We start from the raw sequence: 27,422 nt of genomic DNA on the forward strand, positions 1-27,422 counted from the left end.
GCATTGTCCCCTTGTTCCTGATATGTAGATTACCCAAAGCACCTCTGGCTCCTCTCATCCCTAAGGCTCGAAGTTGTACAACTGTATCCTCTGAATTAATTCCTTTTTTTTTTTTTTTTGCTTAGTGCAGTCAAAGTCTGTTTCTGTTGCTTGCACCCAAAGAACATGTTTTAGTTTCCTATTGCTGCTGTTAACAAATTTGGTGGCTTAGAAGAGCACAGATGTATTATCTTCCGATGCTGGAGGTCAGAAGTCTGAAACGGGTCTTCGGGGGCTAACATCAAGGTGTGACCAGAAACCGTGTTCCTTCTGGAGGCTCCAGGGGAGAATCTGTCTCCCTGCCTTTCCAGCCTCAGAAGCTGCCATCATCCCCTGACTTGTGGTCTGCAGCCAACAATCACACTACTCTGACCTCTGCTCATGTCATCATATCTTCTCTGGCTCTCTTCCTCCCTTTTACCCTTAGAAGGACCTTTGTGATTATATTGGGCCCATCCAGATAATCCAGGATAATCTGTCCATTTCAAAATCCTTAACTTAATCACATCTACAAAGTCTGCTTTGCCAAGTATGGTAACATGATCACAAATTCCCGGGATTAGGACCTGGATATCTTTGAGGGTATTATTTTGTCTACTAACAGAAAGATTTCTTAGCTTCTCTTGCATTCATCTCTTTCATCTCCAGTCTTCCTGCAAGCGATCTTTATAAAATGTGAATCTGATCGTGACTATCACTATCCTACCTAAGAAAATTCCTGATTCCCCAAAACCCATTGAATGAACCCCACAGCTCCCCTGACTCTCTCTCACTTCTGGTGGTTTGCTCCAAATGTTCTCTCAGCCTGAAAGGTACCCCCACCCCAAAGCCAAGTCCTCAGTAATCTTCAGACCTCTCACAGAAACCTCCATGATTCCTCCAGCTGGAACCCAGCTGCGCTGTGCATCTCACATCTACAGAAGCTGTCTTTTTGCCTGGCAGTGCTGGGTACTGGCCAGTCAGAAAATCTAACATCTCTGTGCCTTTGTTTCCTCTATTTAAATAATGCAGATAATAAAGCAGTGACCCCATACATAGTCTGTTGTGAGAATTAAATGAGACAATGGATATAAAGTTTTGAGCACAGTGCTGGCATGCAATTTGGCACACAGTACTCAATAACAGATGATAGCAATTATTATTAAAACTTAATAGTTGAGTGAAAAAAGAATGAGGTACTCTCGCCTTCCCCTGAGCTGTCAATATTCCCTTTATGATCTTTAGCATGCCTAAAGACTGCTGCTGCTGCTGCTAAGTCACTTCAGTCGTGTCCGACTCTGTGCGACCCCATAGACGGCAGCCCACCAGGCTCCCCCGTCCCTGGGATTCTCCAGGCAAGAACTCTGGAGTGGGTTGCCATTTCCTTCTCCAATGCATGAAAGTGAAAAGTGAAAGTGAAGTCCCTCAGTCGTATGACTCTTAGCGACCCCATGGACTGCAGCCCACCAGGCTCCTCTGCCCATGGGATTTTCCAGGCAAGAGTGCTGGAGTGGAACTTGAATGACTACCCCTGATATTTTGTGTGTTTCTGTGTAACCTTAGTTATTTTCCCTTCTGGGGGCTCCATCCCTGGCTAGAATCATTGTAGGGATTGATGGTAGAAGGGAAAGGCTGCTCTTATTCTTTCTTGTTCTAGTGCCCCGAACACATCAGACCTCGACAAACTCTGACCTTCTTGCAGTGAATTTCAGGCACACAGAGGTTTCCACTCTCACCTCCATGAATCTTGTGCTCTCTGGGGCACCAGCTTGCCATTCTCAGTGTCAACTGTGACTACACCCCTGTATGGCTTTTGGCTGGTCACTGCATATCTTCCTGAAAAATGGGCATAATGGGACTTTCCTGGTGGTCCAGTGGCTAAAACACTGTGCTCTCAAAGCAGAGGGCCCAGGTTCAATCCCTGATCAAGCAACTAGATCCCACATGCTGTAACCAAGAGTTTGGATGCTGCAACAAAAGATCCCACATGCCGAAACAGCTCAACTAATACTGTGCGGCCAAATAAATATTTTTTAATAAAATGGCATAACCATCACCGTATTCTCTAAGGTTAGGAACGTTGTGGAAGACGAGTATGGGCTTGAGGAATGAATGTCAACTTCTTTTGTGAGGTAAAATAGAAGAAACCAAGAGGAAAAGTTAGGAAATTCACTTCCAGGATGTAGAAAATGAGCTGTGGAACTTTCCTGATAGTCCAGTGGTTAAAACTCTGTCCTTTCACTGCAGGGGCCATGGGTTCAATTACAAGTTGAGGAACTAAGATCCTGCATGCCACTTGGCACAGCTAGGGGGAAAAAAAGAGAAAAAAAGGAACTGAGTTGCCGTAAGTCTGTGGAGAAACAAAACTGTTTCATAATCACACTCTGGACCAAAGGTCAAAGGGGCCCTTGGGGCTGATCTTGCCAGGACCTCAGGGTTTCCTTCAAGGAGGGTGTGGATGAAACTTTCACATACCATAAAGCTGTCCAAGAGAAGGACATTTCTTTTGAGAAAAACTCCCTTTTCCTGCTTATTACACAATTCATTACAGAATTTTTTGAAAATGTAAAAATGCAGAGAAAAGGGAAGAAGCTTGGGTAATCACACTGGGTAGAGATCATCATTTGTAACTATCAAACAAAACTGTGATTTTGTTGTAGCTGCAATTTTGTATCCATTTTCCCATGTGATTAAATATACAACGTGGGGGAGGGGGTTTCAGTATACAAACCTGTTGCTATTTATTTAACTCAGCTTATTATCAATAACCTCAGATATGCAGATGACATCACCCTTATGGCAGAAAGTGAAGAGGAACTAAAAGGCCTCTTGATGAATGTGAAAGAGGAGAGTGAAAAAGTTGGCTTAAAGCTCAACATTCAGAAAACTAAGATCATGGCATCCGGTCCCATCACTTCATGGGAAATAGATGCGGAAACAGTGGAAACATTATCAGACTTTATTTTTTTGCGCTCCAAAATCACTGCAGATGGTGACTGCAGCTATAAAATTAAAAGACGCTTACTCCTTCGAAGAAAAGTTATGACCAACCTAGATAATATATTGAAAAGCAGAGACATTACTTTGCCAACAAAGGTCCGTCTAGTCAAGGCTATGGTTTTCCAGTGGTCATGTATGGATGCAAGAGTTGGACTGTGAAGAAAGCGCCGAAGAATTGATGCTTTTGAACTGTGGTGTTGGAGAAGACTCTCGAGAGTCCCTTGGACTGCAAGGAGATCCAACCAGTCCATTCTAAAGGAGATCAGCCCTGGGTATTCTTTGGAAGGAATGATGCTAAAGCTGAAACTCCAGTACCTTGGCCACCTCATGCGAAGAGTTGACTCATTGGAAACGACTTTGATGCTGGGAGGGATTGGGGGCAGGAGGAAAAGGAGATGACAGAGGATGAGATGGCTGGATGGCATCACCAACTCGATGGACGTGAGTTTGAGTGAACTCCGGGAGATGGCGATGGACAGGGAGGCCTGGCGTGCTGCGATTCATGGGGTCGCAAAGAGTCGGACACGACTGAGCGACTGAACTGATCTAATCTGATTGTTGAACATTTAGGATATTGCCTTTGTTGTTGTTTTTATATGTTTTCGGTTTCGGGACTGTTGTAAGTGCTACAATTAATATCTTTGTTAAACAAGTCTTTACGTATATCCTAGATTATGTCCTTGGATTTCCTGAAAGTAGAATTGCTAGACCGAAGGATATTTGATACATATTAGCCAATTTGTCTTCTAAAACTGATTTCTCTCATTTGTACTCCCACAGGCAATTTTATAGGACTTCACTATGGCACCCCACTCCAGTACTCTTGCCTGGAAAATCCTATGGACGGAGGAGCCTGGTAGGCCGCAGTCCATGGGGTCGCTAAGAGTCGGGCACTACTGAGCGACTTCACTTTCACTTTCACTCGGTTTGCCCGTGCCATTAACTGTCAAAAGCCTATCTAGAACCCGGACGCCGGCCTTTAGGCTTGCTTCACGTTTTCCCGCCCACTCCGCACACCCGGCTCGAGCCCCGCCCCTTCGTACATGGTGGCCCGCCCCTTCCGACTCACTCAAAGATTCTGTCCAATCAAAAGCATCTTTCCCCAGTCTGGCTACGTGGTTGGTAAGCTGAAGTTTCCGTCGCGCTCAGGGGCGGGCGGAGCGGACTGACGGACATGGCGACGGACCAGTGTGAGCGGCGAGCGAGGCGTGCGTGGCGTGCGTGGCGCGCTGGCCTGGAAGCGCTAGACCTGAGAGGTGTGCGGGCGGGTTGAGCAGTGAGAGGTTTTGGCAGCCATGGCTCCGAACGTGCCTGCGGCCGAACCGGTCCCAGAGTCTCCTAAAGGCATCCGGGCCGTGCTCCTAGGGCCGCCCGGAGCCGGCAAGGGTACCCAGGTGAGCTGCTGAGCCGGGCTTGTCGGTGGAGCCCGTGGAACTTCAAGGTCAGGGTGGCCGAAGGTCCGGTTCGCCCCAGACTCAGGCGGCGCGGGCTGAGGCCTGGACGGGAGGTTCCCTGGCTGGCGTTTGGGGTTCTGGTAGGTGTTTTGGGGAGGGTCCAAGTTGGAGGTCGGGGGAGTCTGAGTTAGAGTTCTTGAGTGCCCCAGGCCTGAGGTGCTGTGTTAGGGGATCAAAGGACTGAGTAGATTCCTTTAGGGTTTAGAAGCTGAGAAGATTTGAAGGGTAAGGGTGAGCCCTGGACTGAGGCATGTAGATCGGAACCCGAGTTGAAAACAAGGACCCTAGATTGAGTGCGATTTGACAGTGGATTATGTTCGAGGGTTACGTTCCCGGCAGTCACGGTAGGGGTACGTTTCTGGTATTGACTAATGTCTGAAGGCGGAGGAGCATCTCCCGGACGTGCGGAAAAGCGCGAGCTGTACTACGCTGATAAGGAGAGCTGCTCAGAGAAGTGAGGTATGACCTGTCTGAGCCAAATTAGGTGAATGGGAGAGGGTACCTCAATGTACAGGTAAGAAAACAGGCCTGGAGAGGTCAGATGACTTTCCCAAGTTAGTAAAATTGACCTCAAGGAGCCTTGAACCTCAAGGCTCTGTGTGATTGGAGAGAGGTCACCTTCTGCTGATTGTGAGGCCTCTCGGCACCTGGGACATAATGGGCCCATAGATCAGGGATGAGATTTATGATCTCAGGATTTGGAAGCCCATAAGTGAAGTCGCTCAGTTGTGTCCGACTCTTTGCGACCCGTGGACTGTAGCCCACCAAGCCTCTCTGTTCATGGGATTCTCCAGGCAAGAATACTGGAGTGGGTTGCCATTTCCTTTTCCAGGGGATCTTCTCCACCCAGGGATCGAACCCAGGTCTCCCACATTGCAGGCAGATGCTTTAACCTCTGCACCACCAGGGAAGCCTTTAAATACAAGAATACAGTCTCTCAGAAAACCTCCTATAGAGACACAGAACTTCAGATCCAAGTACTAACATCAAAGATTTCAAGGGAGGAAAGGAAGCCAGGTTGAAAGTAGAAGGGGGAGGAGGTGGGAGAGGGGTGCGAAAGGCGTGGCCTTACAGATGTCTTCTGCCACCTACAGATACCCAGGCGTTATGGGACTTTTCCCTGGGCCTCCAGAGAAGGGAGGACTGGAACTCGGCACTACCAGAAACCAGACCAGACCAGAACCAGAATTCGAGTTCTCTGCCAAGAGGAGCTGATCAGTCTCCAATCCTCAGCTCAGGCTGAGGGCCTTTCGACCAGATTCCTGTGTCCAGGACCGGGGGACTAGAAAAACAGGGAAGGATAGGAAGGGTTAAGGAGAGGGAAGGGGAGAGAGGTCAATAAAGGCTCTTGTTCCTTACCGGTTGGGGCACTCTAGCCAGTTGTCTGCATCAGGAGGAGACCAGGGACAAAATGGTCCCAGTTGCGGCTGCTGGGTCTGGTCCATTGGTAGGCAAGTTGGCCCCTGAGTACCCCGAGTGGTCAGGATTTCAGTCTCAGCGAAGAAGAATCCCACCAGAGTCGCCATTTGTTGTAGGAAGGCGGACCCCTTCCAGGGCCCGAAACTGAGCTTTTGTCTAACACTCGGAAATGAATTGTCCGAGGGGACACATGTGCCGACAAAGCAAGAGATTTTATTGGGAAAGGGCACCCGGGTGGAGAGCAGTAGAGTAAGGAAACCCAGGAGAACTGCTCTGAGATTGGGTTATTATCCTCCTGGAATTGCCCCCGCCCCTCCCAGACCTCAGGATTTTGCTGGTTGTTAGGGTCTAAAGAGAGAATTCCTGAAAATCTGAGCTCCTAAGTAAATGGAACTCTGGATGCTGTTCTGTGCCCCCTCTTCTATTCCTAGTCCTTGCAAAGATTACAAAGTCTGGGCAGACAATTTGTCTTACTTTTTCTTGGAACTCTTGTGACACCCAGCACATTACTTGGCACTTGATGAGGTTACTAGATACGGATGATGCAGAGACTGGGAGTCTGGGAGGATTCAGTTCATTCCTGTGACTTTGCTTTTCGGCTCTGGCTACTAGGTCAAGAGACCTCAGCCTGAGCTGAGGATTGGAGACTGATCAGCTCCTCTTGGCAGAGAACTCGAATTCTGGTTCTGGTCTGGTCTGGTTTCTGGTAGTGCTGAGTTCCAGTCCTCCCTTCTCTGGAGGCCCAGGGAAAAGTCCCATAACGCCTGGGTATCTGTAGGTGGCAGGAGACATCTGTAAGGCCACCCCTTTCGCCCCCTTCCCACCTCCTCCCCCTTCTTCTTTCAACCTGGCTTCCTTTCCTCCCTTGAAATCTTTGATGTTAGTACTTGGATCTGAAGTTCTGTGTCTCTATAGGAGGTTTTCTGAGAGACTGTATTCTTGTATTTAAAGGCTTCCCTGGTGGTGCAGAGGTTAAAGCATCTGCCTGCAAAGAGTCGGACACGACTGAGCGACTTCGCTTTCACTTTCATTAGGTCAAGATGGGCTTCTGAAATGGTTCATTGGTAGAGAATCTGCCTGCTAGTGATCCCTGGGTGGGGGTATTCCCGTGGAGAAGGAAATGGCAACCCACTCCAGTATTCTTGCCTGAAAAACCCCATGGACAGAGGACCTGGTGGGCTGCAGTCCATGGAATTGCAGAGTTGAACATAACTGAGCACGCATGCACTCAGTCAAGAAAGACCACTTTCCCTTTTCTGTCTGTAGCCAGAGCCGATTTGCCCTTGAGGCTCACAGTTACCTAATCCACTTGTCCTTTCATACTGAAGGTTCCTCTTTCCTGTTGCTGCCACCCTCAGTTATTAGGTAACCTGTGGCTAGGTGTGTTTAATCCCAAACTCTATGGACTTCTGCTGTGAGTGACCAAGGTAAACAAGGTAACTCAAATGCATTGACTTTTTTTTTTTTTTCTTAGTTCATATTGAAGTTAATAATTTCAGTGGTTGTGAAATGGACAGCCAATCTCAGTGCTGAGGCAAGGGCTTGACAGTTTAACAAACTTGTAACTTCTAGGCCTCACTGCTGTCAGCTGAAAAATCAGGATAATGCTTATGCGGTCAGCATTTCTTGAGCACCAGACATTGGAGACAGAGCAGTAAACGACGGAGAAGGTCCTTGTCCCTCTAGACCAAAAGTTAACAAGGATACTGGAAAATTATGTGTGTGTAAAGCACACCTAGATGACAACCTGGTGCATAGTAGGTGTTCACTAATTGTTGACTTATCTTAATTGATAATACATTCCCTCAACCCCCAACTCAGTTGTATCTCAGTATAAAGGGTGATGTACTCAGGAAGTTTTGAGGGAAATTCTACTTATGAGCTGACTTATAAGGGTGTATATATGAAGAGAGTTGGTCAGAGAAGGCCTTACAGAAGTCAGGGAGATGTGATTTTAGCTGGGACTTGAAAGGGTAAAATTTACACAAGTTGCTTAACCTCTGTACACCTTTCTTAAGGTATTGGGAACCACAGGGATACTGGCAGTTGTAGTTTTAAGGATTAAAACTGTTCATAAATCAGAGGTTGCAGAGTGGCAGCCTGCAGCAGCTTGTAGCCTGCAGACACACCCCAGCTTTTAGTTACGAAGAGTTTGAATACACAAAAGATGACAGGATGGTGTAATGAGCCTCCAGGTACACATCCAGGCCCAGCTACCATCAGCTGGTGGCCATTCTTTCCCCATCTCGTCTCCCTTCACAAATGATTTTAAAGAAGTTCCCAGATATTGTAACATTTCAATTGTAAATATCTCAGTGTGTATCTCTAAAAGATTCTTTTTGTAGAAAAACATAATATTCCATAAAAAATAAATAGTAGGAGTAAATGTTTATGTTTCTATTCATTTGCATTTCAAGTCTCATTTTTTTATTAGTATTTTTTTGTTAAGTGTTTCTGTATTTATTTGACTGCACTGGATCTTAGTGGCCACCCTCAGCATCTTCGATCTTTAGTTGCAGCATGTGGGATCTCATTCCCTGACTGAGGGTTGAACACCATGCCCCCTGCATAGGGAGCTTGGAGTCTTAGCTGCTGGACCACCAGGGAAGTCCTTCAGGTCTCTTTCAATTTACAGGTTGTCCTGTACCTTGGGTTAGTGCCTAGTACCTACTCAGTAATTTTTTTCTTCCCACTGGTGCTTCCTTTTACACTTGTATAAACTCAGTGTCTTAGGTATTTAATGTTGGCATGACTGAAATAATTGTCTCCTTTTAAAAGTTAGTTTTAACTAAAATAGTTAAACATTTTTAAACTGCTTGCTTTTGCATCAGTATGCTGCTGCTGCTGCTGCTGCTGCTGTCGCTTCAGTCGTGTCCAACTCTGTGATCCCATAGACGCCAGCCCACCAGGCTCCCCCGTCCCTGGGATCCTCCAGGCTAGAACACTGAAGTGGGTTGCCATTCTCCAATGCATGAAAGTGAAAAGTGAAAGTGAAGTCACTCAGTTGTGTCCGACTCTTCGAGACCCCATGGACTGCAGCCCACCAGGCTCTTTCGTCCATGGGATTTTCCAGGCAAGAGTACTGGAGTGGGTTGCCATTGCTTTCTCCATAATACTGTCTAAAATATCTGGACCACGTGGGTTTGTTATTTTGTTTAAATAACCTTATTTCCTTGTCTCCCTTTTGGGGTTGGATGTTCCTAGGGTGCAGCCAAAACCACAGTGTGTTTCCTGTTTTCCTCTGCCAACCCCTCCATAGTTTCTTCCATGTGTCCAGCTGACACCAGTTCTTCATGGCCAACATGTGTAGGCTGTCAGCTGGCGTCTTGCAGATCAGGCTTGGTCAGTTATGTCTGTGCGCTGACACAGTGCAGAAGCAAGCTCAGTGAGACCCACGTTCCTATTCCCCCTTTTACAGCTAGACACTAAAGCCCAAAGAGCTTGTTCTCTAGATTACAGGGCAGGTAATTGGCTGCTATGGCATCTGAATGACTCTGGAGCTCCTGCTCTTTCTGCTGCCCTGGGTTAGATTTGTCTCCTACGCTGTACATGTTTTCTTAGGTAAGTTCCTTGCTAGAGCTGCAGGGTAGCCCTCAAGAGGGTGTGAGTGAGTGAGTGAGTGAAGTCGCTCAGTCATGTCCGACTCTTTGCGACCCCGTGGACCGTAACCTACCAGACTCCTCCGTCCGTGGGATTTTCCAGGCAAGAATACTAGAGTGGGTTGCCATTTCCTTCTCCAGGGGATCTTCCCGAGCCAGGGATTGAACCTGGGTCTCCCGCCTTGCAGGCAAACGCTTTAACCTCTGAGCCACCAGGTCACCCTTTTCTGGGTTCTGAGACAGACTCCCCGTATTCCTCCCCCATCTCCCCCCCACCCCACCCAGAGATTTAATCCTTTTAATCCAGATTTAATGTCGTCTGATTTAATCTTTCAGCCCTTGGAGGAAGGTCCTGTTATCTTTGTGTTTTTACTGATAAACTGAGGTCCAGTCTGTATCTTGCCCTAGGACATAGGTAAAGTAGCAAGGATAGGATTTGAACTTGTGACTGATTTCTTGAACAGCATTACCATCCTGTTGTTGCTTGCAGTCTAAGTGTAGGAGCAGAAACGAACATACATGCAAGCAGTACTTACTAGTGCAGAGTACCACAGCGGAAGTATTGATGAGTGACTGACAACTGCTCAGATAGTTCAGGGTTAGAACAAGGACTATGATTTGTTGAGGGCTTCCCTGATAGCTCGGTTGGCAAAGAATCTGCCTGCAGTGCAAGAGACCCCAGTTCAATTCCTGGGTTCGGGAAGATCTGGAGAAGGGATAGGTGACCCACTCCAGTATTCTTGGGCTTCCTTTGTGGCTCAGCTGGTAAAGAATCTGCCTGTAATGCGAGAGACCTGGGTTCAATCCCTGGGTTGGGAAGATACCCTGGAGAAGATACCCACTCCAGTATTCTGGCCTGGAGAATTCCATGGACTGTGTAGTCCATGGGGTCGCAAAGAGTCGGACACGACTGAGCCACTTTCACTTATGATTTGTTGAGAATCTTCTGTTCTTCCTCCTACCCTCCCAGTGAAGAATGTTCCATTCTTTCTCCTACCTACCCACTGATACACCCAATTTATAGATGAAGAAACAGTCTCAAAGAATCACTAACCTGAGGATAGTGATTACATGAGGTTACATGGTCAGTTAAAAGGCACAGTTGAAATTCAAACACAGGTTTCTGTGCTTTTAAATTACTTTAAGTATAATACACGTAGAGAAAGGTGCAGACATCTTAAGAGGGCGGCTTGATGAATTTTCACATGTGAACACACTTGTGTAGCTTGTACCCATATCAAGAAACAACATTGCCAGCACTGTGAAGGCTTCTTGTACTCTATTCCACACACACACACACACACACACATATACACACCTTCCCCAAGGACAGCCACTAAGGCTTTGGGGGTGGTGGTTTGGTTAGGTAAGTTCTTTGCTAGAGCTGCAGGGTAAAGAAGGCTATTTAGTGTCATCGATAAGGGCTAGGGCTTGACAGTCTTGAGACCAGTTACCAGATCTGCTGTTACTAACTTTGCGATTTGGGGCAACTTAGCCTCTGAATTTCATTTGTAAAATGCAGATAAAAATAGTTACTACCTCCTGTATATGTTATGTGGTTTAGTTGCTAAGTCACATCTAACTGTTTGCAACCCCATGGACAGTAGCCCGCCAGGTTCCTCTGTCCATGGGATTTCCCAGGCAAGAATACTGGGGTGGGTTGCCATTTCCTTCTCCAGTTATGTATTATACATACTGTAAACAATGCATGGAAAAATTGCTTGGCATCTTGCAAACACCGAGTTAGCTGATGATTCCTTCTCAGAGGAAGAAAGGATAGTCAGGGAGGTTTTTGGTGGGGGAGAGATACTCAGAAGTTGACTCTAGAAGGGGGAGGGTAGAACTTGGACCAGTAAGGGGAAGGGAGAGGGTATTCCTGCATAGAGAGGAGCTTGAGCTGAGGTCCATGGAGAAGCTTATGTATTTGGAAATCAAACATAGAGCAGCTGTTAGCAGTGGTGCAGGGCATCCAGGTAGGGGGCTTGTGGAGGCAAATTTGAGTAGCTTGGGAGGTAAAGGAAGTTGGTTAGGGAGGGCATGGAGCATGCTACTAAGCTATTAGAACTTCTCCCGTGTTGCCGTGGGGGAACGTTGAGGCTTCTGAACGTGTGTGTTGCGGGGTGGGTAGCGCGTCCAACAGTATTTTAGATGATTGCAGCTGTGTGGGCAGAAGCACTGGAGGTGAGAGTGGGAAAGACTGCACAGACGATGATTTTGAGGTGAGAAAACAAGTGTGTGTGCTCAGTCACTCAGGCCGACTCTTTGCAACACCATGGAGTGAAGCCCACCAGACTCCTCGTCCATGCAATTTTCCAGGCAAGAGTACTGGAGGGGTTGCCATTTCCTCCTCCATGGGATCTTCCCAACCCAGGGATCAAACCCATGTCTCTTACATCTCCTGTATTAGCAGATAGATTCTTTACCACTGAGCCACCTGGGAAGCCCCCAAGAAGACAAGTGATCTTGATTAAATCAAATCTTGACTATCAGTTTCCCTTTATTTCCCTAAATGTTGGGCACTATGCTGAATTCTTTTATGGATATATAATCTTACCAAACCCCCGTAACATGTCTGAAGGTCGCTCAATCATACACTTTAAAGATGGGCCTGGCTTTGTATTTTTAGCACGTGCCCTAGATGATTGTGATAACACACTGAAGTTGGAGAGCGCTAGCCCCACCATGCTACCTCCCATCCTAACAGTTTGAGCCTTTCTGACCCACACCTTCCCAAACCACAGGTATCTCACACAGGTGGGGTCCTTGGGCTTGACAGTGGCCCGTGGCTAGTGAGACATGTGGCTCAGGGCCTCAGCCACAGCAGAATATGGCCTAGGGGTCAGCAGCATAGCCAGTCCTGAGGCACGTTTAAAATCAGATGCCCAGGCTCCACCCTACTGAATTAGAATCTGTATTTTAGCAGCACCCTTAGGTGGTTTGGAGTAGAAAAAGCATTACTTTAAAGTATAAGGACTTCCTGGTGGCTCAGATGGTAAAGCGTCTGCCTACAATGTGGGAGACCTGGGTTCAATCCCTGGGTCGGGAAGATCTTCTGGAGAAGGAAATGGCAACCCACTCCAGTATTCCTTCCTGGAAAATCCCATGGATGCAGGAGCCTGGTAGTCTACAGTCCATGGGGTCACAAAGAGTCGGACACAACTGAGCGAATTCACTCACTCGAATTCACTCATAAGCGTTAAGTCAGGGGAATATAATACAGCCATTTCATCAGGCTTCTTCTATAGTTTGCAATGAAAGAATGGTGTGAAAAATAAAGACCATGAAGGAGGTCTTCTAATTACTGAATGCCTACAGTGTGGGGCTTCCCAGGTGGCGCATTGGTAAAGAATCCACCTGGGGGTCACATAGAGTCAGACACAACTGAGTGAGCACACGCACACACACACACACAGAGTCAGACACAACTGAGTGAGCGCATGCGCGCGCACACACACACACAGTGTGTCTGATGTTTTGGGTACTTTATTTCATTTTATCCTAACCAGCCCTGTGAAGTAGACGTTGTCCCCCATTTAACTGGTGAGGAAACAGATTCTAAGAAATTAAGTAACTAGCCAAAGGTCATACAGCTTTTGGGGGCCGCCAGGTTCATAGGCATATCTGTCTGACTCCTCAGTTCATGCTCTTTGCAGCCCACCACAATGATTCCTGTGCAGCCAGCAAAAAATGAAGGAGTTAGCCTTCCTCCATGCCACCCTTTCCCTCTGAGAGTGTTGTTTCACAGAGCTGCAGAGTCCAGAGTCACCTGAAACAGCACAAAAGTGTCCTGTGGTTTGGGGTGATAAAAATAGGATGGTTAGGTTCTGTGCTAACAGCGCTTCGCTGGTGTTTTGGTTAGTCTCTCCCTTGGAAAAGGCGTGACCTCCAAATTTTCCACCCAAGTTAATTTCAACAACCAAGAAGAAAAATCGCCAGAAAAGCACAGCCTTCTGATTTGTGGCCGCTGTGCCAGGCCAAAGGACTGGAGACTTTTCCATTGCCAGAGGGGCCTGACCTTCATTGCTTTTCTAAAGTGCTGTTTTTAACATCTCACCTGGATTCTGTTTTGCTCAGAAGTCAGTTCTTTGCTTGAGCTGAATCAGTCCGTGACTCACAAATGAGCACTTGTTGCACTGAACCCTGTCTATTTAGCTTTTATCATGTGCATATAAGAAAACTCCCAACAAACTGGTTTGAACAAGGTTCCCACCCTACTTATTTTCTAAAACAGTTGAACCAGAAAGGTAAGTGTTAGGCTTTTGAACTGATTCTATTCCTTTTGAATTCTACGTTCTTTTTTGCCTCTGCAAAACCAGTGTGCAACTGTCCAGGGTCTCTTCCTCTTTTGGTATTCATCCAGTTGTGTAGTCTACTGCACTGTGAGCTCATAGGGGACAGTCTGTGTCTCCTGTTCATCTGTTTCACTGGCTCCCAGCAAGGTTCTCAGAAGAGGCGTATGAGTGAACATGGAATTAAGGCAGGGGTCACAGTAACAGTTAATGCTTCCTGAGCGCTTACAGTGATTCTTCATAATCTCATCAATCCAGTGATACGGGAGATGATAGTACCATCTCCATTTTACCTAGAGGAAATTTAAAATTTACAAAAGTGATACAGTTTTTTCTCAAGTTACATACCCAGTCTTGGTGGACCTGGTGTCTGAAACCCAGGCAGTTTGACTCTCCGGCCCATGCTCCTAACCAAAAGGCTATCCTGCCTACTAACACTACCAAGAGCTCACTTTGCCAGATGCCGTGCTGTTCTGAGTCGCTTCAGTCATGTCTGACCCCACGATCCTATGGAATGTAGTCTGCCAGGGTCCTCTGCCTGTGGGATTCTCCAGGCAAAAATTCTGGAGTGGGCTGCCGTTTCCTCTTCCAGGGGATCTTCCCGACCCAGGGATCAAACTCACATCTCGTGTCTCTTGCACTGGCAGGCGCGTTCTTTACCACAGCACCGCTTGGGAAGGCCCACTGCTTGTCAGGTGGTCCTCATAGCTCATCTGATGCTCGCTGCTACCTTGCGAGATGGAGCCTTTGTGCTTTCATTTTAAACAGATTAGAAAACTGCGCCTCTTGAGAGGTTAAGTGATTTGGCCCAGGTAATGCAGCTACCTAGTGACAGGGAAGGGGAAAACCGAGTCTGCCAGGGGGCGACTTCTGCATCTGGCTCCAGCTGCCTCCCGCACTGGTGACCGCAGTACTTGACATCCACACATCCATTTCTTTGGCAAATAATCACTCAACACATTACATGCCAGGCATTGTGCCAAGTGCTTTATATACGTGAACTCTTAAACTTCAGAGCAACTGTCTGTTTCAATTCCCATTCATAATGGGGAAGCTGAGGATGTGTGTCACTAGTGTGTCTAGTGAAAGCAGTGATAATAGCTGATATTTATGACAATTTCCTGTGCTAGGCGCACTGTTGCCAGTGCCTTCCATGTATTATCTCATGTAATTCTTACTGCAACCCTATAATCATAGGTTAGAATATAATGTAAGGTAGTTTTATCCCTGTTACAGGTAAGGAAATTGGCATTTGTGCACACAGCCAGTAAGTGGCAGAGTCAGGTTCACACCAGGCAGTCAAACTCCAAGGCCTGCACTGTTAACCTAATCCTATGTTTTGTCCTGCCCTCCACAGGCACCCAAATTGGCTGAAAACTTCTGTGTCTGCCATTTGGCTACCGGAGACATGCTGAGGGCCATGGTGGCTTCTGGCTCAGAGCTGGGAAAGAAGCTGAAGGCGACTATGGACGCTGGGAAGCTGGTGGGTTCGGTGGGACCAGTGAACGCTGATCTTCCTCAGTCCAGGCCTGCCCTGCCAGGGTGACCACCAGCCACATGTAGCTACTGAAATTCGTTTTAATTTAAAATTAACTTTCTCAGTTTCACTTGCCACATTTCAGGTTTTTGCTATCCAGCGCAGATATAGAACTTTTTAATGTTTATAAGTTTATTTATTTACTTTAGGGGGTGCTTGCTGCACAGGCTTTTCTCTAGTTGCCTCTAGTGGGAGCTACTCTCTAGTTGCGGCCCGCAGGCTTCTCATTGCGGTGGCTTCCCTTGTTATTGAGCCTGAGCGCCACAGTACTTAGGGCACGTGGGCTCAGTAGTTGTGGCCCCCGGGCTCTAGGGCACAGGCTCAGTAGTTGTGGCACGTGGGCTTAGTTGCCCCACAGCATGTGGGATCCTCCCGGCTCAGGGATCAAACCTGTCTTCTACATTGTCAGGTAGATTACTGAGCCACCAGGGAAGACCCGAGACAGAACATTTTAATCACTGTAGAAAGTTCTGTCGGACAGCCCTGTGCTGTGGGGTGTTGCAGCAAACTGGAAGATGATATGAACTTTTACATTAGCAAGTCTACATGGTTCATTCTGAATTTATGGCACTGATTTTATTCACAGTATTCTTGAAGTCCCTTTGTGCTGGCGTATTTTGTGATATACCCCTAGTTTTTAGGGCCAGAAACAAACTGACATCCCTAGACCAGAACTCAAGTGTCCTTCAAGAGAGGACTCAAGAAGGCACAGGGTGCTTTTCCTTAGTTTTGTGACTCTCTTCTGTGTCTCTTAACAGAGGGGTTGCTTGGCAGTTAACAAAAGTATCCTTCTTATTTGGAGAATATAATAGCGTTTTCTCTTGTTTTTAGTCCAGTTGATTTGATAGGAGAAGTACAATTTGTTATCCACTAGATTGTTTTTGGTTAGTGTGTGTGCTAAGTTGCTTCAGCAGTATCTGACTCTGTGTGACCATATGGACTGTAGCCTGCCAGACTCCTCTGTCCATGGAGTTCTCCAGGCAAGAATACTGGAGTCAATTGCCATCCCCTCCTCCAGGGAATCTTCCCAGCCCCGGGATCAAACCCCCATCTCTTATGTCTCCTGCATTGGCAGGTGGATTCTTTATCACTAGCACCACCCGGGTGCCAGAGCTTAATCGTAACTGAGTTTTTCTAGGATTTGGTCTTGGGAAGAATCATTTTGTGCTTGGGTCTCTGGTCTTGACATATCGTAGTATGTTGGTTAGGGCAGGTGCTGGGCTGAGTTACCTCCTGTCAGGCTTTGAGATTCTGGAGCTGGGGTAGCTCTGCCAACGCGCCCACTGCCCCTTTACTTCTAGCTTGCCCTTCATGTGAGTGAGGCTGTCAGTCACTCCTGAGAGCTGGGTATTTTGGACTTTGGACCTTGATAGAAGATCCTGTACTGAGAACAAAATGGGATGTGGCAATGAGATTATTTATCTCCAGCCTTCACTTAGTTTTAGAGCTTATACTTTGTCCCCAAGTTCACAGCTGGTCCCGGGAGATAAGAGCATTAGCTACCACAATGGGCAGCCTTCACTTTAACACTGGCAGGGAGCTTTTCTTCCAGTGATAACCCAGGAGGAAAACTAGTTTTTGAAAGCCAAAGAGGATCCTCTCTAGGGTTTTCAGAGAGGCTCAGAGGGTGTTGGGCTGGCTCCCTGGTTCTGACCCAGTCTTGTCAGGTCAGTAAACTCTGTTGCTTCCTGTCCAAGGTGACCTGGGTCCCTTTAGTGTTAGCCTAATCAAAATTGTGAAACAGGTTAAGTTGGTGCCTTTTGACCTTTTGGTCAACCCTCATTCTCTCCTGGAGCCTTCCTCAGGTAGTCTCTCAGCCGTGTACCCTCACTTTCTTGTGTCTAGAGGACAGCTAATTGCTGAGAAGCTGTTATGTGATGGTTAGGACTCTGACTAATAGCCAGAGAGGCCTTCGGGACCTAAGACTTAGAGGTCTCCAGGTGGGGTAACAGGCCCTGGAATCCTCTTTCCTCTCCCAGATTACGAGGACACAGGAGAGTCTCAAGGGAAGAGAATGTGTGTGTGGCAACCACAGAAATAATCATGAAACTGAATCTTCCAAAGGGAGCTACTGCATAGTTGCTCTGATTTTTGCTTCTTTGGGATCAAGAACCTGTTTAGTAATCAGGCTATACAGACACAGACTTGTAACCCTGGAGTTGGGCCAATGCCACCTCGTTAATGGATATAACCCCAACAGCTGTTTTGTTCTTGACTTCCAGGTGAGTGATGAAATGGTCGTGGAGCTCATTGAAAAGAATTTGGAGACCCCTCCATGCAAAAATGGTTTTCTTCTAGATGGCTTCCCTCGGACTGTGAGGCAGGCAGAAATGGTGAGTGACTTGGTTTTGTATCCCCAAGGCAGGAAAGCAAATCCTGGCCCTTTATCTCTTTATTCCTTTGAGGGAAGTGGGTCTTACCAAGCTCTAGCAGCTTAGGTGGGCCACATGCTCTTTCTACAGCTTGATGACCTCATGAAGAAGAGGAAAGAGAAGCTTGATTCTGTGATTGAATTCAGCATCCCAGACTCTCTGCTCATCCGGAGAATCACAGGAAGGTATTTGTCCCCTGAAGGTCCCTTCTTTTCATGCTTCCTCAGAGCTTTGGCAGACCACGGGAACTGCTCTGGCCTAATCCCAGCCACGAAGCTTAGTGCCGTTTCCACGTGGATTGATCTTATTTGGTGACATGGGATGGGGATGTGGAAAGAAGAGCAAGGGATCCGAAGTCCAGCAGCAGCTCAGTCCTGTCACCTTTTAACTCTGACCCTAGGCAAGTTTCTTAACCTCTCTAAGGCTGTATCCTTATGTTGCATGGGGGTAATAGCACCTGCTTCAAGGAACCATTGTGCATGATAGATAGCGTGTTGTACATAGTTCAGAACCTTGCTCACATGGGTGCTTAAGAAATACTAAATTCCTTACATGTGTGGAGAGTGCTTTTTAAGTTTTATTTCAGCTGGAGTTGCCATACCTTGCTGTAGGCTTTTTATTTGTTATAAAAATAGCAGGACCATCTTCACAGAGTTTAGAAATTGAAGAAAATTTTGTTTACGGTACAGCCAGCTTAGCAAAAAACACTGATTTATTTGTGTGTTTTGTTTTAAAGTGCTGACCTGTCTATGGGAGTTAACATTGAACACAGAAGCGCTTCTGCTTCTGAAGAGTGGCACTTAGAGTGCCATTGCTCTAGGCTACAGTTTACTTAACCCTTCCACCGTCACTCTACACCTGCTTTGTGCTGCCTTCCAGAGATGTGTGGGAAGCTTCCAACTACTAATAGACCCTCCCATTCTTATCTTTATTATAGACCATAGCTTATTTTGATCCCTTAGTCATTTTATTTATTTTTTAAAAAATTCTTCTATTTGTCCATTACTGTACCAATTGGAGAAGGCAGTGGCACCCCACTCCAGTACTCTTGCCTGGAAAATCCCATGGGCGGTGGAGCCTGGTAGGCTGCAGTCCATGGGGTCGCTGAGAGTTGGACAGGACTCAGTGACTTCACTTTCACTTTTCACTTTCATGCATTGGAGAAGGAAATGGCAACCCACTCCAGTGTTCTTGCCTGGAGAATCCCAGGGATGGGGGAGCCTATGGGCTGCCGTCTATGGGGTCGCACAGAGTCGGACACGACTGAAGCAACTTAGCAGCAGTAGCAGCCGTACCAATAGTACACTTTATTTTTAAAGCTGTTTTTTTTTTTTTAAGTGGACCATTTTTAAAGTCTTTTATTGAATTTGTTACAATATTGTTTCTGTTTTATGTTTTGATTTTTGGCCACAAGGCATGTGGAATCTTAGCTCCCCGGCCAGGGATGGAAACCATGCCCCTGCATTGGAAGGCAAAGTCTTAACCACTAGACCGCCAGGGAAGTCCCCCTTTAGTCACTTTAATGGAATCTCAGGAAGGTGGTCAGCTTTCCATCTTGAACCATACTCCTGTGACCATTATTTTTCATTGCTGCATGTTGTTTCACAGAAGCTGAACCATCATTTACTTCATTATTCCCTAGTTGTTGTATATTTGTGTTTCTACTAGTTGTCTACTGTCAAACTGATGCTCTGACCATTGTAGTGCATGTAAGTTATGTAATTAAGGGGTCATGATTTTTTTTATTATAAATGTACTACTTTGATTTCCTAATGAGGTTGAGCATTTTCCCCCATGTGTCTGCAGTTCGTGTCTTTAAGGAGAGAGGCAGCAGAATAAGTGTTAGAGGTGTTCTGGAAGGCGGTGTTAGATACAGGGGAGTGCACCTTGTATTAATTTCCTATTCAAATGTCCAGGTTTCGTATTTCCAGCTATTGCATAGGGTCCTTCAGTGCAAATTTTTTGTTTCTTTGCACTGGCACAGAGTAGGCAAAGTTGATACAGTCCAAGAAGCAGTAGGGTTGATAGGAAGGGACATCACCAGAGCTGGGGTCCCAGACATTGCAAAGTAAATGTTAACAGAGCTAGATGACACAAGGGACCTTTGATCTGATTGGCCCAGCTTCCTAAGTGCCTGCTTTGTGCATAGCACAGCTCTGGGAGCAAGGGACCAAGAGAGGATATACCAGTGCCCATCTCTGACCTCAGAGTGTCCACAAACCCTACATGAAACCTGGGCTGTTTAGTGCAGTAGGGGTCCAGTAAGAGAGCCCGCGGGCAGAGAGGGAAGGTTGGCTAGGAGAGAGGCATAAAGTGATACTTGACCTTCCTGGATAGAGAGGATTTTCTTGAGGCTTTCCCAGAAGGAAGTAGAGGCAAGAATGTCCAGAGCTGGAGAAATGGCCTGGGAGGCTGGATGGTAGAATGAGAGAGGTTGGGAAGGTGCAAGGTCTGCCAAGGAGCAGAGAGGGTAGACCTGCCTGAGTCAGGAGTCATGGGATGTCCTTAAGCCACTAGGTGCTGTGGCCAACACAGCACTCTAAGAATATTGGCTTGGTCCTGGTGTACAGGCTCAATTGAGGGAAAGAAGAAACAGACAAGGACCCCACCAAGGAGCCTCGTGTGAGCCACCTGTGGAGTGACGAGGCTAAAGTTGGCTGGTGGGGAACCGAGAGATTCTGAGAACAAACTACACAATTGTAGATGGCGACAGAGGGAAGGCTCAGTCTCTTGGTTTGAAAGTGAGTGCTTTCCTCACAGAGGAGGAAACAGAACAGGTCAGACTGTGTGAAAGTGCTTTTCCAAGTCCAATTGTATGTATGTCAGTGGCAGAACAGGCACCAAAAGCTGCTTTCTGCCTCATCGTCCACTGTGCTGATGGTTGCCAGAAAGAGAGTGGGGAACTAACCAGTTTAATACGGATCTTATCTGACACGACAAGATTGAATTGGCTCAGGCCTCACTTCTAATAATTTTATGGGTGATTATTTTATTCCTTGCCATAAGTGTGGCTGGTAGGTTTTGTTTTAACCTGTTCAGTGTTGGCTCTCTGGTTTCGTTGGTTTCTTACGTCTTGTGCCATTGCCATTCTGTGGATGAGAACACAGGTGTCTGAAGTATCACAGCCAAGGCAGCAGTGACTCTAGCATCCCAGCCTGGTCCCCCCACATCTTCACCTCCAGGCCAGGCTCCGTGGCTCTAAGAGCTGTTTTGGTACTTTGGTCCTTGAGACCAGTCCCATTTTAAGAACTTGGAGATTGGTTTCTTTTCCCTTCTAGGAAATGAGTCTTGCATTCTTCTTAAAATGATATTTGGGGGTGGAGAAGGAGCAGTGTGTTTATACGTAGCTGGAGGGCTGGGGGAATCTGAGAGTGAGCGAGGGCTGATGTAGAGACGTGGAGAGGAGAGAGTTGTGTTTGTTGCAGCCTGGCTGCTGTGTGCCCTGTGCTATGCAGAAGGTGATGAAACATGGTCCAGGGACTTCCCTGGTGGTCCAGTGGTTAAGACTTCATGCTTGGGGGCATGGGTTCAGATCCTGGTTGAGGAACTAAGATCCCACATTCTGTGAGGTTCAGCCAGAAAAAAAGAAACATGGTCCCCATCTCATGCCCCAGCCCTTCCCAAAGAGAAAGCTGTAGTTGAGCCCCAGCTCCTGCTCTTCTCTCTGGGTCTTCCAGTGGGCATCATTTCCAGTGAATGCACCAGAGGAACCCCTCCAGCAACTCAAAGAAAGGCTCAACCTTGGGCTGTGTGATTGCAGTCGCTTGTCGCCCGACCACCTTATTCTATAAATGGACCCCTTGGCCCTCCAAAAGTATGCTGTCATGAAAACACAGTGCCGCATTTTGTGTGTAAATGTGTGTAGCTTCAGAAGTCTGACTCAGACTTTCCCAACTGATGTGCTGAAATACTGACCCCCTCTGCCACCAGAGCAAGCACGCTGAGTACTTTCTGTGCCTGCCAAGAGGTAGAAAATGTTGGGAAGCTCTGGTCTAACAGACTTCATGAGGAGAGCAGCCGTCGGTTAAATAAGCAAATCTTGGTTGGCATAGAATTGGGAGACCACAGGAACTCAAGAGGGGCCCTAGCCGCGGAGCAGCATTTGGCCTGTGTCCTTCCCTTGTTAGGTTTCGGGGCTCCTGTGATGTGGCCACTGCCAGTCAGGGGCATGGGCTTATTGCTTAAGGGGGCATGGCAGAGATGCAGCTGCCAGCTACATATCCTGTGCCAGATAAAAGCTTCTTCTTGAGCTCTTTGTTCTGTGACTTAGATGTCAGTTTTCTTGACACCTTGAGTATTGCCTTCTGATGGCTGGGCTGTCTGTGTCTCTGGTCACAGAGGTGTGCGGCATTGTGCCATAGAGGTGTGGCATCTGCGTCCATAGCACGTGTGTTTTCTTATCGCTCCTTTCTTGTTTTTTACCCAAAGTAGGTTAGAAAATAAGGGTAGTCTCTCTGTCCTCTGTCCCCCATGGCACGTTGTCCAAGTCTATGTTAAAGGATTACCACATCTACTGTAGTTACTTATTTCCGCATTTGTCTCCCTCTCTATGTTAAGCACTGTTTTTGACCAGGGATCTTGACTCACTTCTCTGTAGCCCCTGGATTCAGCTCAAGACCTGAACTGGACTAGGCAGTTAGTCAGCACTTGTTGAATGAACAGGTGAATGCATGGGTGGCTGTGTGAGACCTATGGGACACACAGCCCACAGGCTGTCATGCCAGCCGCCAGCCGGCCAGCCACTTATTTTAATGTTGGGTCAAAAGAGAAAAGATACTCTGGTCTAAGCCCAGTTATTTTCCTAAGCAAGGGATGCCTGTAACTGGTTTCTCTGCTGGATTAAAGTCGTTGCATCCAGCTTCTCTGTCTGTGCCTGTGGTCTTGGAGACCCCTGGAGTTCCAGCAGCCTGATTGATGTTCATTTGCTGTCTTGCAGACTGATTCACCCCCCGAGTGGCCGCTCCTACCACGAGGAGTTCAACCCCCCAAAGGAATCCATGAAAGATGATGTATGTAAATTCAGGGCGGGAAATGTCCTTTTCTTTCCTTCTTTCTTACTTCACATTTTCTTCTTTTTTTCTTCCTTTTGTTCTTCCCATTTTCCCTCTATTCTTACCACCATCATTAAACTATGAGAAGTCTCACTGTTACGTAAATCACATGGACTGTGGCTCATCTTTAAAGTGTCCCTCCAGGTGATTTATTGTTTGACCTTGAGGTAGCCACCAATGCCAGCTACTTGATGGTGCCCAGTTTGTACCTGTTTTGCCAGAGCAGCCCCTTCCTGGCATCATGGGAACCTCAACGGTGAACTAATCAGGAGGAGAAGGCTGCTTGGAAGCCCGAATAAAAGCCAGGGTTGGGAGGACAGGACTGAAGAGAGGTTTGTTGACCAGCCCCGCTTCAGAAGAATATCCTCTCTCTCTAATAACTCTACTATGCCCTGCAGATTCCAGAAGAGCCTGGCCAGGTTAACACTGCCAAGTCCCTATGACAGTCTTCAGTTTTTTGCAGATGTAAAAGGGAGGGTCTCATACATAGTTGTGGTAACATTTGCCATAAATAATTCATTTTGTCTGTTTTGGAACTTGCAGGCCACAACAGAACAAATTTCCTGTACTGAACCTTTGTCAAATGAGACAAGTCCGTCAGGTCATACAGGTTTCAAAGCCATCTGCCAACTTTGTCACATTTCAGAGTTGCGATGCTATCACTCAGCGTCCCCCGCCCCCTGCACTTGCCCCTTTTAGAACGTTGATGGCCTGGTAAAAAAACTGAGGCAGTCAAGATCGTAATTGCTACTGCAGCTCTGATTTTGATGTATTCTCCTGGTCTCAGGGGCCTCTCTTTCTTGTTTCTGACCCTTGAAGTGTTTATCCTGGAAGCTGAACAGCCTGAGCACCAGCTATGAGATAAAGACATTGCCTATCACCTCCCTCAGCCCTGTTCTCACAGTTGCTGTTTCAGGCTCCCCGATTTCTCTGGACCAGGTGGTCTGCTCCTGGGACCAGTTTGCTGGGAATAGTGAAGGTCTTCATAGTTTTCTATTGAAGGAGGTCTAGATTGTCTGTCTTTCCCTGTGATGGACTTTGGGATCAGACAGCATCTCAGATCTGCATCTGGCCTTGGATTAGGAGACCTTGCTGAGTCCCAGCCTTTCATTGCCCTCTTGTTGTTCTCAGGTCACTGGGGAACCCTTGATCCGCCGATCAGATGATAATGAGAAGGCCTTGAAAATCCGCCTGAAGGCCTACCACACTCAAACCACCCCGCTGGTGGAGTACTACAGTAAACGAGGGATCCACTCCGCCATCGATGCATCCCAGACCCCTGACGTCGTGTTTGCAAGCATCCTAGCAGCATTCTCCAAAGCCACATGTAAAGACTTGGTTATGTTTATTTAATGTTGGGTCCGAAAAAGAATTTCTTTCTTCTTCCTTTCCCTGTTGAACGAGTGGGTGGGAATGGCAGAGTAGGCAGAGGGAAGCTTCCTCAGGCCAGCAAGAATATCATTTGATGTATTGATTAAAAAAGCACTTGCTTCATGTACCTTTGGTGTGTGTGCAAGTCTCATCTCATCTGTGTGTGTGTGTGTGCACATGCACACACATGTGTCAGTATGTGTACACTCTTGTACTTCTTAAGTTGTAGGCGAGACTGTTTACTTCTTTAGCCCTATTCTTTATTTTCGACTTCCCTGGTGGCTCAGATGGTAAAGCATCTGTCTACAATGCAGGAGACCTGGGTTCAATCCCTGGGTTGGAAAGATCCCCTAGAGAAGGAAATGGCAATCCACTCCAGGACTATTGCCTGGAAAATCCCATGGACAGAGGAGCCTGGTAGGCTACAGTCCATGGGGTTGCAAAGAGTCAGACACGACTGAGCGACTTCACTTCATTTCACTTTATTTTCGACCAAAATAAATTAACTCAGGTATCCACCAGGCAGAGAAGTTCCTGGGTATTTTTCCATCTCCAGCAGCTAATTAGAAGTCCTAGGTCACATGCAGTCAGGCAGGGCTACAGTTCCTGATGGCAGACTGTTGGCCAGAAATTCCACTTGTTTTCTCACCCATAATGAAAAGTCAATGAGTCTGTGTGAAAAGGGATCATTAATTTTTTTCCCCCTAAACAGGAATGAAAAGGCACTTACTTTATAGATTGCAGAAATTACTGGGAGAGGGTATCACCATAGAAAGAGCCTGGCCAAGCTGAATTATTTTTGTGATCTGCACCATGGTTCTGTAAAGTAGGAATCATTCAGCACCTGTGTTGAATACTAAATTGATGCGAAAGAATTAAACCAGGTGAAAGGTCCTCTTGAATTCAGACTATCTTCTGAACATACAGGCTGGGGATCTGAGAGCAGCCAGTCCACTTCCCCAAAGACAGCAAGATAGATTTGTCTTTATTTTTAATGTGTGAACAAAATGGTGATTTGAGGATCATTTGGGGATCATGTTGATTAGAATTTATTTAAGCCCAGTAACTACTGGATATGAAATCAGATATATCCCTTTTGAACTCAACCCTCTCCCTTCTATATCTAGTCCTTTACCCCTTATGTCATGACGGTGGTGGCCGCAGTCTCCCCAAGAAAGGACCACCCCCAAAATAAGATGGCCGTAACCAGCTTTTCTTCCTAACCTCAGCTCCCTCAGCTCTTAGGCATCTCCTGAGGTCCACACTGTGCCTTTTGGTCTCTGGTTTGATCTTTGGCAAACAGAGGAATTAATAGACTGCTATGAGGGACCACAAAAACAGCAGGCTCTGGAAAAACTATTAAAAAGTCAGTGACAGGTCCAGTAAATAATGCCACCTGCCCAGGGTACTCTGCCGACTCAGTGCAGTGGCCGCGGAAGTGCCCAGCCCCCACCTGACCTGAGCGCTCCTGCTGTCTGGGACTGCCAGAGGGCTTGTCCTCTGTCTGCCTGGAAACTGGCTGCGGTACGTGGCCACCTGTGTCCCTCTCTGTCTGCTTCGAGTGAGTGAGTGCTGGCTCTGCTCTGCCTTGTTTCCCTGGCTGGAGACTAACTCCACCCATTCTTAACGGAAACCCAGCCTGGCATGGGATGTTTCTGGGAAGCACATGATTTCTGAGAATGGACAAGGAAAGGGAGTGAAACCAAAACTGTCTGCTGTGTCTGCAGGGATCTGGGTTTCTTCTCTGGGTGAAGTGGCCTCGTGAATCTTAGAGTTGACTCCCCTTTGAATGGGGACAGTTGCAGGCACTTGGCCTCAAAGTTGAGGTCCTTGAATGATTGTTGATAGAGCGTGCATGATCCGTGCTCAAATATTTGTCATCCGTCCGTGTGCATTCACACGTGCACACACATACGTGTGATATTTGGGCTGCCAGTGGGAAAGGGAAGGTCGTCGGTGCAGATGTCCTTTTGGGGGTGGGTAGAATTCAATTTTTGCTTTGCTTAATTCCAGAGCCTTAACCTCAGCAGGCATGAGAGCTTTCACCTGGCAGAGAAATATCCAGTGTTTAATGCATTTGGTTGCTGGGGTGTGCATGCCAACCTTCTCTGATGGTTACTTGGTTTTTTAAAACCCATTTTGTTTTCTCTTGTCTCCTCTTTATTTCAGCCTAGTAACAGAAGGCCAGGCGAGACTGCACCACTACTCATCACCCCACGGCATGATCCCTGCTCTTAGGTGCTGGGCAGAGGGAGGGGCGGTCAGGGTAAGGATGGGGAGGGAGGAGTGGTGAGGGCCCAAGAGGGGGAGAGGAGCTGTGTTGCTGTGAAGCTATTTCTTTTACATGGAATAGGACTCTTAAAAGTATAAGCAAAGGGAAAAATTAATTTTTTAAAACACTTGATTGGAGGGTATAAATAGAAACAAAGAGATGCAGTACTATTTCTAAGGAATCATGTTTTCATTTACTTTGCACTGGTGACAACTGGACAGGTCTCAGTGCCCTGAGACCTCAGCTTTTATCAGAACCTCATGCCAGCCCAGGAATGCAGGAAATCACACTGTTGTCCTGTCTGTCCCATAGCTTGAAACAGGGTAGGAGTTGATTATTAATCCTGGTTACCCATACCATGAAATCAGAACGTCATCTCCACACATGAAAGAGACATGGAGTGTGTTCCTGGGGGCAGCATCTCAACAAATCCGGCTTACTGGAGTCATGGGGTGGGCTGGTGTCCCTCCCTTCATACTCACCACTGATTTACCAGCTCACCTGCCCTCATGGGTGAGCCCTCGGCAGCCACCCACTGTACGCCACAGTCCTGCACTCTTGCCTTCCTCCATCCACATCATGTGAAAGGACTCTTTTTAATGAATGAGCAAGTGTCCTAAGCAACATTATCCAAAGACTGTCCTTTCCATCCTCAAATCCTATGACTGGGATCACTCTACAACACTGTGATGTATTATTTTCAATGAGGTGCCTTTCTTAACTGTCCAAATGCTGCCTTGTTTGGCCCCTAAATAAAGTGTGTTAAAAGTTTGTATCCCCTGTTGTGGCATTTTTTTAAGGAGATGCAGGCTAGTAAAGTGACGCTGAATTCTGGATCTGACTTGGAAGCCCTTTCTCTGGGTCCTTAGAAGTCATGAGAAGGCAGGAAGATCCAAGTGTGTGCTCATAAGAAGAGTCTGCTCCCTCTTGGCCTTCAGCTCATCTGTGGGGTTTTCTTGAGCCCAAGGACAAGGCATCTTGGGCCAATGGAAACAGTGCTGTGCTTTGGGTTCAGGGATGTACAACAAATCCCAGCCAAT

General features: G+C 47.0%; 1 protein-coding gene across 3 annotated transcripts; it reads left to right on the forward strand.

The window, feature by feature from the left end:
• Window positions 1-4,293: 4,293 nt before the first annotated feature.
• Window positions 4,294-27,157, forward strand: AK2 (adenylate kinase 2). Of its 3 annotated transcripts, XM_004005007.4 has the most exons (7): window positions 4,294-4,412; window positions 15,137-15,262; window positions 17,539-17,649; window positions 17,779-17,873; window positions 22,625-22,697; window positions 23,871-24,066; window positions 26,280-27,157. In XM_004005007.4, the coding sequence occupies exons 1-7, from the start codon at window positions 4,314-4,316 to the stop codon at window positions 26,282-26,284; spliced, it is 705 nt and encodes a 234-aa protein (XP_004005056.2). In that variant the 5' UTR covers window positions 4,294-4,313; the 3' UTR covers window positions 26,285-27,157. The 3 variants fall into 3 exon arrangements, with proteins under 3 accessions (XP_004005056.2, XP_012004383.2, XP_027821130.1); XM_012148993.4 differs by having other exon boundaries at window positions 23,871-27,157; XM_027965329.2 differs by lacking the exons at window positions 17,779-17,873; window positions 23,871-24,066; window positions 26,280-27,157 and having other exon boundaries at window positions 22,625-22,696.
• The last annotated feature ends 265 nt before the right edge of the window (window positions 27,158-27,422 follow it).

This window comes from Ovis aries, chromosome 2, assembly GCF_016772045.2.
Source record: "Ovis aries strain OAR_USU_Benz2616 breed Rambouillet chromosome 2, ARS-UI_Ramb_v3.0, whole genome shotgun sequence".
NCBI classification, from domain to species: Eukaryota; Metazoa; Chordata; class Mammalia; order Artiodactyla; family Bovidae; genus Ovis; species Ovis aries.